This window comes from Leptidea sinapis, chromosome 14 (assembly GCF_905404315.1).
Source record: "Leptidea sinapis chromosome 14, ilLepSina1.1, whole genome shotgun sequence".
NCBI classification, from domain to species: domain Eukaryota; kingdom Metazoa; phylum Arthropoda; class Insecta; order Lepidoptera; family Pieridae; genus Leptidea; species Leptidea sinapis.
In genome coordinates, this window is record NC_066278.1 from 5,286,706 (window position 1) to 5,300,240 (window position 13,535).

The following is a 13,535-nucleotide window of genomic DNA, read 5'->3' on the forward strand; positions in this document are numbered from 1 at the left end:
AGCTGGTATTAACTAAAATATGGTTTAGCATCTAATGGAATCTTGTATATATCTGGTTATAGATTTACTTATGCTAACATAACAATATGTTATGTTTTTAAAATGATAACCTTCACTTCTGGGATTAATTACACAAATCAAACTGAAATCATATTTTATGAACTATGCGAGACTCGAACACGCGACCTCTCGCGTTCCGTGCGAGCGCTCTTTCCAACTGAGCCAACCGTTCGAGTGACGTATCGTTTATAAATTCTTGTATGCATTGTTCAATGATGAAACCACAACCTGAGAGTTTATTTGCTGACATAATCAAGGAAAACCACTCGAAATCGTTCATTTTAAATAAGTACTTTTGTAAACATTTTCTAAATTTCCCATATATGAGATAATAACTTTGTTTTATGAAAGAGGAGGACAAACGAGCATACATATGGATCACTTTATAGTATATGACGTCATCACCGCGGCCCAGCGTCAGTTGAAGACAAGTCATAAAAGTAGAAAGTACGGTTAACCCTTCTCAGGACTTCATAATAAATTGTCTTAAAAATTTATGCAGTAAATTGACCTTCATCCATTTTCGCTGCATTACTTAACTACTGAGGTACCTTGATCAAACCTTTTTGTAAAAATAATAATACTAATATTACTTTATATTAAGGCATGTTTACTTTTATACTTGTCTTAACTTATAACACAGTTGTTTGCTTAGTATTAAATATACGACAAGTTAGTGAAACTAACTTTATGTACCTTTACTTACTACTTATGATTATAAGTTATAACAGTCCTTACTGAGGAAAGGACAAAGGGTTGAAATCTGTTGGGTATCAGTTGAAACAGCCGTCCCTTAAAGTTTGAAGCCGTGACGAGAGATATTCTATAGCTTATGAGACCCTAGTACCTTCCCTGAAGACTTAGAAATGCTGAGCGTTACTTATGTTTCCACAAGATTGATTTCAAATAAAACAGGCTTAGTTGGAGTCACAAAATAATTCGCAATGACATACCATAAAATTAAATTCTTTATTTTTTATTATTGAAGTGAAAACTCTTTTAGCATCTTTGTGATTTGAACGTCGATGAAACAAAAAGCGAGACAAATGAGACAGACACTTATATAAATTCATAAGATTTGACGTGGGAAAGAGATAGGAAGCATTATACAGAGTTTTGGTACCAGGCGATCAAAGTTGAAGAAGAGTTTGTCTTATGTATGACGCGAGTGTACCTTAATAATTATTAAATTCTAATTCTAATGCGCACGACGTATTAACATAGACACCAGCAGAACCTAAATATGGTAGCGGTGATAGTAATGTCTTTCCGTAATGATTATATGATATTGTAATTGGAACCGTAATGGATTCGTCATGTCTGTCTGTCTCTCCGTTCGTATGTCACAGCCACTTTTTTCCGTAACTATAACAACTATACTGTTGAAACTTGGTAAGTAGATGTATTCCGTGAACCGCATTAACATTTTCAAACAAAAATTGAACAAAAAAAAATTTTTTTGGGGATAAAAATACTTAGAACTGAAACTCAAAATTTTTTTTACATCAACCCCATACGTGTGGGGAATCTATGAATAGATCTTCAAGTAAAAATGATAATAAGGTTTCTGATATCATTTTTTTCTAAACTGAATTGTTTACGCGAGAGACACTTCCAAAGTGGTAAAATGTGTGTGACTTATAAATAAGAGAACGATAAAATTAATAAAAATATATGATGTACATGCAAACTTCCAACAAAAATTGGTTGGAACGAGATCTAAGTAAGTAAGTAACGTAAGTAGATTTTTTTAATACGTCATAAATCGTAATAGTTATTTATGCAACTGTTGTGTATTAAGGGGTATTAAAACACGAATGTGGATTTATATAATATATATATGGATATATATAATAGTAACACATGAGTGTTTTAATACCTAATTGTCAACAGTTGCATATAAGACTTTATCTACACCCATAATATGAATCCTCTAAAAGATTCTGAAACAGTTAGCCTACTGCTAACACTAAAATACCAGTAGTACCTAGTAGTAACCTAATATCATTCATTACTGATTATATACATATAAACTAAGTATTGAAACAATTATTGTTTATTTTAGTAGTAATTTACATTAATTACAATTACATTACAATAATTAAAATTCACTCGAATATTATGTTCTTTTGCAACGTTTAAAATAAATCACTCATTTTTTGTAAACAAAACAATAAAAATATCGAAAAAAAAATGGCGGGGATTCGAATAACCTACTTTTTTTTACGGCGCGTGACGTTCTGGTAGTGTGGAACGCGTGTAAACGAAAATATTCTTTTTTTGAAATTCATACAGATACCACGCATCGAGCAATAAGAATGTGGCTGTCTGTTGAAACTCTTTGCGCATGAAGGGATCGAAAAAAAAACATAGGAGTGCTGTTATGAAATTCAGTACAACATTACAACACTCGTTTGGATGATGTAATGGTTATTAGAACATTGGGTGTTTTAATGTTGGCAATAAGCTAACTGTTTCAGAATCTTTAATAGAGGATTTAAAGTATGGGTGTAGATAAAGCAATTTACCTTTCATTCAATCAACTCTTACATGAAAAAGAACATATTATTATGAATTGTTGCTACCGAAACCCTTAATGGGCGAGTCCGACTCGCACTTGGCCGCTTTTTAAAACTGTTATTAGTAATTAATTTTTTCAACAATTTAAATAATGTTTTTCTTTTTCTAGTACTGTATCAGGATGTAGAACTATGTATAACTTGGGTAAGAGCGATTTTACTACTCATGTGTAGCTATTAGGCCCTCAGCTTCGTCTCGTGCATCAAATGCCTCTTGGTCGTTTGACAAACAAAAACATTTGCTACGCCTATATGTAGTGTTGCATTTATTAATGTTTTATGAAGAATAAACAATATAATTATACTTGTTATACAAAAACAAATCTTGTGCATAATAATATCAAAGTTTTGAAATAAATTATGACCACAATTTGCCAATTCTAGTCAAATTCTTTTTCAATGACACGAGAAGCGAGAATACACCCTAATAAGTTCATAAGGGTGCATACAGCTAAACATATCACACACACAAACACGTATTCATACAATAGAATAAGCCAATGGTCAAGCGGTCAGTGAATCGTGTTGAGAAGCAAATACGATCTACAATCGGTAAGAGAGAGAGAAAACTACTGACCAATGACAAAATAGCATTGATACGTTGGACACTATTGATGGAATAAACCAAAATAGAATTACAATTGAGTGTGTTTTGGTGCTGAGATGGGGCGGTTCTGGTGATTTGAATAGTTATTTAATCTTCATAATATTTTCTTATAATAAAACAGCTATAAATTAGCTATAAAACCTTATTAAATATCCTACTAGCTGACGCAGCAAACGTTGTATTGCCGATATTAAAATCGCGATACAAAAGTAACTGTTGATCGTAGATGGGTGAAAATTTGAAGTTGTATTTTTTAATGCTGACTCATAATCAAACAAAATTAAAAAAAAATTGCGCGTGGACCACCCTTTAACATTTAGGGGGATGAAAAATAGATGTTGCCCGATTCTCAGACCTACCCAATATGCACTCAGAATTTCATGAGAATCGGTCTAGCCGCTTCGAAGGAGTTTAACTACAAACACCGCGACATGAGAATTTTATGTATTAGATTAATACTACATTTACAATAAATCAAATAGGTCGTTTGCTTTCTTTTTATTACGTGGAATTTCGCCTCCAATTGTTGACTTCAACTTCAAGACATGTCTTAATTATATAAATAATTGTGTGTATGTATAATTTCCAGACACTCACAGAGTAGTTAGTACATACAATATTAATTGGTGTATGTAACTATGAAATAAAAAAAATACGTTTAAAAAAACCGACTTCAAAAACTAAAAACTATAAAATAACTTAATAAAAATTAATTTAATACACATCTTATGCAGAACTTTACCTTTAATATTAATAAAATACTATTATTCGTATGTGTTACATATGAATAGGTTTTCAGTCGGTGCCAAGCCAAATGTATCTAACAGTAGTACTGTTATAATATCTATTCCGCATCGAATTAAAGAAGAATTACTTAAATCGGATAATAAATCTCAGGGTTATCGGTGTACATGACTAAAAAAATACCGATCGAATTAAGAACCTCCTCCTTTTGAAGTCGGTTAGATACAATTATTTTATATGTCTGGATTCGTTAATTAGGTACAAAGAAAAGGACTTCTTAATGTTCCAATCTTTATTTATAGTATAGAAAAGTGATCATTACGTACAACTTCTAAGTATTAGTTAGTTACAAGTAGATTTATTGTTGTTATAAAAATGAATAACAGGGAATCAATATTTTATTTTAATTTAACTTTTTTTATTTGTTTAGCTGAATATGCATACTTAGACTTGAAAGTAAAAGGAAATTAAAACTTAATTATGAGCAGCTCTATATATATCCCTTTAGAAGTTTGAAAACCCAACCTGAATTTATTAAGCCGGACCCTAGAAAGGTTTGCCGTATGCAGATAAGGGATTTATTTAGCGGAAAGGTCCGCTGCGTATTAGCGCTAAAGCGGGTTCGGGTGACGATGACCAGGATTGGGGCACAATTTATCGGCGGATTTGCCTTTCGCCTTGATTTATTCGCCCTCACTGAATGAATCTGGGTCTACGTGATAATGTAGCTTTTTCGGGATACCTCCGGAGGAGTTTGTGGTGAATAGGTGAATCTTAAATCTTAATCATGACAACTATATTACTCTTAGAGCTTAGGAAGTAAACGAAAAAGTACTTTATACTGGGCATGTATCAATACATATAAATGAAAAGCTTAAAAACGCTAAATTAATTGCTTTTATTATATGTATATTATTTTTACACGGTTTGTCAATATCTGTGCTTCTTGTATCCAAGAATTACGATAGTACCTACATGTGGAATGTTTAGGACCTGAAAACCGCTTTAGTACACAAGTCCAATTCACATTTGGCCAGTTTGAATATTATCAATTTAGCACAAAACACGATTACGAAAAAAATCTCGATAGATTTATTTTTTGAAAAATAGTCTTTTTTATTTGAATTGTTTATATTATAATAAAACTATGATAGCTATAAACCCAAAACTTATTTTATTCGATAGGTTATTAGTATTTATAAGTTTTCACTGTGGGATTTATCAATACGCTTTATGAATTATTTTATATTATTTTTTTTCGTAATAAACCAAACGCGAGGCCTTAGTTGCATGCACGCTCAAGCCAGCAGTACGCCCGTGACCACTGTCAAGGAAGGTACTTTGTTCGTGTCTCTCGGGCTCACATTACGTAAGATTTTAGCAAACAAGTACAAAGCGGGAATCATAGTAAATAAATAATGATGATGCGACAACGTATTTGTTGAAATATATAGGTAAATGTAAGTCGGAAAGTACTACAATAAAATTAACGTAATATTATTTTGAATATTATGCCACGCGGGATTTTTGTATATATGTACTTTAGGGATGTTAGATAAATCCAAGATGACCGCCGCCCAAAATTATGATTTCAGCAATATGTATATCGTGTCCGAGGTTCTCGAGGGTGCAGATAACGATTTTGTGATCATTTTTGAAATCCAAGATGGCCGCCGCACAAAATTATGATTTCAGTAATATGGATATCGTGTTCGAGGTTCTCGAGGGTGCAGAGAACGATTTTGGGATCATTTTTGAAATCCAAGATGGCCGCCGCACAAAATTATGATTTCAGCAATATGGATATCGTGTCCGAGGTTCTCGAGGTTGCAGATAACGATTTTGTGATCATTTTTGAAATCCAAGATGGCCGCCGCACAAAATTATGATTTCAGCAATGTGGATATCGTGTCCTAGGTTCTCGAGGGTGCAGAGAACGATTTTGTGATCATTTTTGAAATCCAAGATGGCCGTCGCACAAAATTATGATTTCAGCAATATGGATATCGTGTCCGAGGTTCTCGAGGGTGCAGAGAACGATTCTGTGATCATTTTGAATTCAAAGATGGCCTCCGCACAAAATTATGATTTGAGCAATATGGATACCGTATCCGAGGTTCTCGAGGGTGTCGAGGACGAATTTTGAGCGGTGGCCATCTTGGATTCCAAAAATGATCCCAAAATCGTTCTCTGCACCTTCGAGAACCGCGGCACGATACCCATATTGTTGAAATCATATTTTTGCGCAGCGGCCAACTTGGATTTCAAAAATGATTTCAAATTCGTTCTCTGCACCCTCGAGAATCTTGGACACGATACCCATATTGTTGAAATCATATTTTTGCGCAGCGGCCAACTTGGATTTCACAAATGATACTAAATTCGTTCTCTGCACCCTCGAGAACCTCGGATACGATACCCATATTGTTGAAATCATAATTTTGCGCGGCGGCCATCTTAGATTACAAAAATGATCCCAAATTAGTTCTCTGCACCTTCGAGAATCTCGGATACGATATCCATAATGTTGAAATCATAATTTTGCGCGTAATATAACATTTCCTGCTCATGTGTATGTTAGTGAACTCCTCCTAACACTCCTCGAAGACACAGAAAGTTTCATTAGAATCGGTTCAGCTGTCTAGGAGGAGTTTAGTGACATACACACGCACACAAGAAATATATGTAAAGATATGTATATAAAAATGATTAAAAAATCTGTTAAATAATACAAGAAACTAATGAACCTACTTAGACCAAGCTTAAAACAAAAATATTAGGTATATCTAATATATAAAATTCTCATGTCGCGGTGTTTGTAGTTAAACTCCTTCGAAACGGCTTGACCGATTCTCATGAAATTTTGAGTGCATATGGGGTAGGTCTGAGAATCGGAGAACATCTATTTTTGATCCCCCTAAATGTTAAGGGTGGTCCACGCCATTTTTTTTAAATTTATTTGATTATGAGTCAGCGTTAAAAAATACATACTACTTCAAATATTCACACATCTACGATCAACAGTTACTTTTGTATCGCGATTTTAATATCGGCAATACAAAGTTTGCTGGGTCAGCAGTTAAATGTAAATAAGAAGTTCATGTTATATTTTTTATGTTCCTATATGTAGGTGCATCGCAGTGTTTTTCAACTACAACAACTAGTAAAGAAATTCAAGTTAAGGCGAGGTTTTCCCAACACTTTAGGTAAAAATTGCGCGAACGTTAGATTCGATAGGTACGCATGGACACGGGCGTCGGGCATGGCTGAGAACGAACCGAGCGATGCGGGTCAACGACCGCCGACCCAGAATGAACCGCGTAATATTTTTTTAAACTTACAGTTGTGCTAGAGTACGGAATTACTGAGATAATATTTTTTATGCATTTTTGAAGTAAATCTTTTTTATCGACGTATGAGAGAAATATTATATTACGCGAAAAATTATGATTTCAACATTATGGATATCGTATCCGAGATTCTCGAAGGTGCAGAGAACTAATTTGGGATCATTTTTGAAATCCAAGATGGCCGCCGCGCAAAATTATGATTTCAACAATATGGGTATCGTGTCCAAGATTCTCGAGGGTGCAGAGAACGATTCTGTGATCATTTTTGAATTCAAAGATGGCCTCCGCACAAAATTATGATTTGAGCAATATGGATACCGTATCCGAGGTTCTAGAGGGTTTCGAGGACGAATTTTGAGCGGTGGCCACCTTGGATTCCAAAAATGATCCCACCGATTTTGATGATTTTTATTTTTGATTGATTATTTCCAGTGAATTTGAGATTGGCTTAGCCTCTCAATTCCGTCCATATAATATAATTCTCCTGCTCATGTTAACTATAAAATAATGAATAAAAACCTCTTCCCTGTTTTCTGCAGCAAGTCTGTTTTTTTTATTTATTAATTAAATGGATCATCAACATAAGAAACAGTAGTTACAGTGCATTGCATAAATTATAAAATCTAAATTTTCCAACAATTAAAGGTAATCATGATTACAGCATGATTTGTGTTACAAAACTTATGAGTAAGGAGAAATCTATTCTGTGAATGCTATATTCCGATCAATTTATTACTTAAGATTACCTAAGTATTATATTCTGAGGCTGTAGATATGTCACCTTTTATGAGCTTTATTTTAATGTTGTTAATACTATCAAAATTAATGTCAATATTTGGACTATTCTTTGTATAGTCATGTTTCGCTTGTAGTCTTCAGATGGTGATTGATATAAATTCACAAAAGAGAGATCATTTAAAAAATGATTTTTAACCGACTTCAACACTTTAACCGACTTTAATACTTTATGATTTAAAAATTTTAACAAAAAAACAACCGACTTCAAAAACACTATTTCAGAACAATAGATAATAGATAAGATAATATGCAGTAAAAAGTATAAGAATAATTGCATACTTTTATACAATCTAATTATTGAACCTAATTCTAGTTACGATTAATGTAATTTTTGGAGTCGTAATAAAGTATTTAATTATTGCAAACTGATATAATATGGGTAATATAATATACTTTAGGTACTCTCTAAAACACAATCTATTGTAGCTAACCCTTGCGAAACCTAAATTGGTGCCGAGATATTGGTTTTCAGCGGACGTAGGCCAAAAACGAGTAACGAAGCATCGGCCAGGGACGGTAAATGGCGCCAATTACGCGTCGGCCCCTACGTGATGCGATTTGAAATAGCTGAAACTGGGACTAGAGAAATTTTGTATGGATTCAAATGAAATAAATTTGTCATTTTACTGAAAAACTAACTTTGTACATACTTATAGTAAAATTACGTATAAATAAATTAAATACTGCACGAGCTTATTGCACTTATATCATTAATACGCAACTATAGAAATCAATAAGAAATAGTAGATCATATATTATCTCAATAATATAATCGTTGTTACTGTGTTCGTCTATGTTCGTGTGTTACTTAAAATCAGCAGCATTTTAGTGGATCACACATTTTTTCATTTACAGCGCCATCTGTTATGCGTCATGCTTACTCAAAAGCAACATCGACCAATTCAACATGATGTTGCTACTTGACACTAGATGACATTAACGGAACTTACGAATGGAATGGAATTGGAGCAATAGTTTAATTGCAGTTTTTCAAACTAAGCTAAAATACTATTAAAACTACGGTAATAATTATAACATTTGAGAAATTGCTGCAAACATTCACTATTTATCGTGTATTTCTGTATATTTAACTACTACTTTTAAGCTATAAGCTATAATAATTTATACGTCTAGATAGAGTATCTTGCTGTTAACAACCGATAAAAACAGGCTATATTAATTTTGTGTGCGTGACAAGCTTCGTCTTACAACCGCAATTTGTATGACACCGTGTTAGTGTGCGTGAATTGCACAATATAGAGGTTAGTTCTAAATTTATTTTTTTCGACGTTTTCACAGCTGTCATAGGCTATCTAGACGTATAAATGATCTAACATGCGATGTATGATGTATTTCCATAGAATAATGCATAAAATATTCGAATACAAGGACTTCTGAAGTATACATTAGAGTACACCACTACAATTTTTTTCTAAAAACTATTAATTGTTTGCTCGTTTAACAGAATAAAGCGTATTAAATCAGAAGTCGTATCCACAAGTTGCTCTACACACAAAACTCGGACGATACTATCCGAGTTCCGACCCAAAAGTTGGTTATCAAAGTGTATACACATGTAGATGGACGAGACACGTGCGTTTTACGGCTAACACACTATCGTGTGCGGGTAATCTCCCCGCCTTTTTATACTCTATTGAGATTTCTGTTTTACATGACATTGTTTCTAATAAATAGATTGAGGTAGTATTTTCTTTGATTAATCCGAGTGTTACACATTTAAATAAAACAGTAAAAGATCTGTCTACAGCAAATAGCACCTCCGAGGCAACAAATACCAGTGGGAGGCCTCTTTGCACAGGATGCCGGCTAGATTATGGGTACCACAACGGCGCCTATTTCTACCGTGAAGTAGTAATGTGTAAACATTACTGTATTTCGGTCAGAAGGGCGCCGTAGCTAGTGAAATTACTGGGCAAATGAGACATAACATATTATGTCTCAAGGTGACGAGCGCAATTGTAGTGCCGCTTTTCGAGGTTTTTGAAAAATCCTGAGCAGTTTTGCATTGTTATGAGCAGGGCATATCAATTACCATCAACCCATCTGTACAGCACGAAGATGTAATTAATATCGGCTGGATAAATAATATAAAGTTAATTCCAAAACCAATATGACATTATTACGTGCATCTGGTATACCTATTGCAGATGTGGATAAGACCATATAAGAGAAGTAAAAAACTTCATTAAGGCGAGCTTAATATTCCAAAATACAACACTTTGCTCAATTGGTGAGTCCCCTTACTCGAGTCGAGCCTAAATAAGTGTTTAGTCTAGCAGGACGTTCACACCGAAACACAATAATGCCTACACATTACTGCCTCAGGGCGCGTACACATAGAACATCCGTTTTACAGGATCCTTTTTAACTGATCCGTCGTTACTGGAGGTAATATTCACACAGCATTTACAGGACCGATTTTAACAGATCCGACGCTACTGGACTTTCGTTCTTCAGTGTATCGCCTACTTTCTACGAGAATGGACGTTGTCGTGTTGTATTGGTACTATCGTCGTCTGCGGCGGAGGAAGCCCCGGCGTTATTGGATACATCCACTATTAAGGCAAAGATTTTGTCGTGGTGCTGTTGTGCGTCAGCTGAAAGAAGACGAATCTAAATTTTTTACTTATTTCCGAATGACGACGTCTACTTTTGATGACCTTCTTAAACGATTAGAAAAGGATTTAAAAAAGAAAGACACAAACTGGAGGAAAAGCTTGTGCCCTGAAGTAAAACTAGCGATATTTTTAAGGTAAGAACTTTAATTTTTGTTATTATCAATTAAAATTTAAAATGACAAAAAGGTTTACAAAAATGAAGATTTATTTCAAAACATAGACAGATCTGGCAAGTCTGACTCCTGGCTGAATGTAGATTCTACTGATGGCGAACCTTCTACTGATGGTGTAGAGTCAAGATGATGTGGCCTACTAAAATAACCTTGGGTGTGGTAGTGAGGAGTGCTAGAACTTTGTGAATATGGAGGCCACTCGTAGTTTGACTGACCATATCTTCTACTTTTAATATTTTGTAAAAGGTTTATCACTCCAGACTGAAATTCTAAAATTTGATCGCCATTAAGTGAAGCCAGTTGCGGCAAAATACCTTTGAAGAACGATAAATTGGGATCTTCAAACTCATTTTTACTTTTTTTTAACTGATCATTCATGTATTCAATCATTTTGGCGTCTACTTCATTCACATTTCTTTTGATTGCCTTGCGTTGCGGCGGGGCTAAATTTTGTCTTTCCTTTTGTCTGTCACTACCACTTTGTTCCGTAATCTGATCAGGTTCATCTTCGTTGTCTTTATTACTTTCTACTGTTTCCGTGATGTTGTCATTAGCAGGGACGTTCTCGTGTGTATCACCTGGGGTGACAACTTTTTTCAAAAATAACATTTGATTGTGATATTTGTAAGGCTTGGTATTTGAGGCAGCAGCTCCAGATTTCTTCAATTTCTTTTTCTCACTCAATGTTCGTATCCAGGCATCTCTAGTCGAATTCCATTTTTTTATAACATATTTTCCTGAAGCAAGTAAATAATAATATAAGATGGTTGTCAATAGCTTAGTAAGTGAAAGGCGAATAAGAAGGTAGAATAGACTTGTCAGTAATTAATTACCATATTGGTCAGTGGATAAGTCAAATTGACAGTGCAAGAACTAATCGGTCAGTAAATAATGGGAAGCAAAAAAGTATTACTAATGTTTAAATCAATTTATTTTAATTAGGTAATTTTATAATTTAGTTCAGTTCAGTTTAATTTGATTGATTGATTAATTTATTTTTTTTAGGTATGCAGCGTCTGGGTGTACATTTCAAGAACTTCATTACGTCTTTCGTGTCGGTGTGTCAACTATAAGCAACATTATTAAGGAAGTTACACGATGCATATGGAACAACTTGAATGACGAGTTTATGCGACTTCCTACAACAGTGAGTGAATGGGAGCATATATCAAATGGATTCGACACAAAAGCAAATTTTCCCCACTGTTTAGGAGCAGTGGACGGTAAACACATCAGACTTCGAAAACCAGCAAAAAGTGGCTCAATGTACCTAAATTACAAAGACTTTTTTTCCATCATATTATTAGCGATCGTAGACTCTGACTATCGTTTTCTATATGTTAGTATTGGGTCGTATGGAAAAGAATGCGATTCATCAATATTCAAGGAGTCGACATTTTGGAAAATGATGCTAGATGGCAGTTTACAAATACCAGAACCTTGCCCATTAATAACAGGCTCAGAAACGAGAGTTCCCTACGTCATAATCGGCGATGAAGGTTTCGGTTTACACGAAAATTTAATGAGGCCATTTAGCGGGACGCATTTAGACGTAAATAAGCGAATATATAACTATCGTTTGACCAGAGCTAGACGATACGTTGAATGTGCATTTGGTATTCTTGCTAATAAGTGGAGAGTATTCCACCGGCCTCTAGACGTCAACAAAACAACAGCTATATGGATAGTTAAGGCATGTACCGTTCTACACAACTTTATAAGGGAAAAAGAGGGCTTAAAGGATGGCAACACATCCGAATCTGAAGCATTTCATTTCAATGATACCTACCTGATGATGAAACGCTACGAGGTGGTCGAACTGCAAATTCAGTTCGAACGGAATTCGAAAACTATTTCGTGTCCGAATCTGGGTCAGTTTCTTGGCAGAATGAAGCTATTTAAAATAAAAAACAATGTCTCCATTACAATATAAAATAAATACTTACCAAATTCTTGTCTTTCTTTTTGTTCCATAGCTTCAAAATCCTCCTTTAGAATACCGCATATTTCGCGCCAAGCTGCGGTTTTTGCAATTTTATCTTTATAAATCTCCAGTGTTTTGTCCCAAAGAACTGGTCTACTTTCAACACAATTTATCAAAACTTCTTGCTCAACATATTTTTCAAACGCCTTGCTTGCCATGATTATGATAGCACTGGACACGTGCACTACTCTAGGAATGAAACCGGCAAATGGCGGCTGTGTGTAGCACATCGCACCCCGCGCACCCCCGTGCAAAGCCTCGTGCGGTTTCAATCCGATAAAACGGATTAGTATAGTATTACTGGATCCGGAATATTGTGTGAACTGGCTCATACAACTACATACGCTAATAACATATACGTTTAAACGGACCTGTAAAACGGATTGCTGCTTATTTTGTCGGATCAGTATTTTTTACTGGATCCGGAATACTGTATTCTGTATGAACTCGCTCATACAACTACATACGCTAATAACATATACGTTTAAACGGACCTGTAAAACGGATGTTCTATGTGTACGCGCCGTAACGGCACGGTTACGGTACCCATAATCTGGCCGGCATCCTGTGCAATAGAGCCTCCCACTGTTTAAATATTAGT

General features: G+C 34.7%; 2 protein-coding genes across 2 annotated transcripts; one reads left to right on the plus strand and one right to left on the minus strand.

Annotated features, from left to right (window-relative positions):
* Positions 1-10,525: 10,525 nt before the first annotated feature.
* LOC126967886 (uncharacterized) lies at positions 10,526-12,902 on the plus strand. Its single transcript, XM_050812580.1, has 2 exons — positions 10,526-10,911; positions 11,956-12,902. Exons 1-2 carry the CDS (start codon positions 10,640-10,642, stop codon positions 12,881-12,883), a joined length of 1,200 nt encoding a protein of 399 aa, XP_050668537.1. The 5' UTR covers positions 10,526-10,639; the 3' UTR covers positions 12,884-12,902.
* Positions 10,902-13,229, minus strand: LOC126967889 (uncharacterized). The gene is made up of 2 exons (XM_050812584.1): positions 12,897-13,229; positions 10,902-11,687 (listed from the first exon to the last, which is right to left on the minus strand). Exons 1-2 carry the CDS (start codon positions 13,162-13,164, stop codon positions 10,987-10,989), a joined length of 969 nt encoding a protein of 322 aa, XP_050668541.1. The 5' UTR covers positions 13,165-13,229; the 3' UTR covers positions 10,902-10,986.
* Positions 13,230-13,535: the final 306 nt, after the last annotated feature.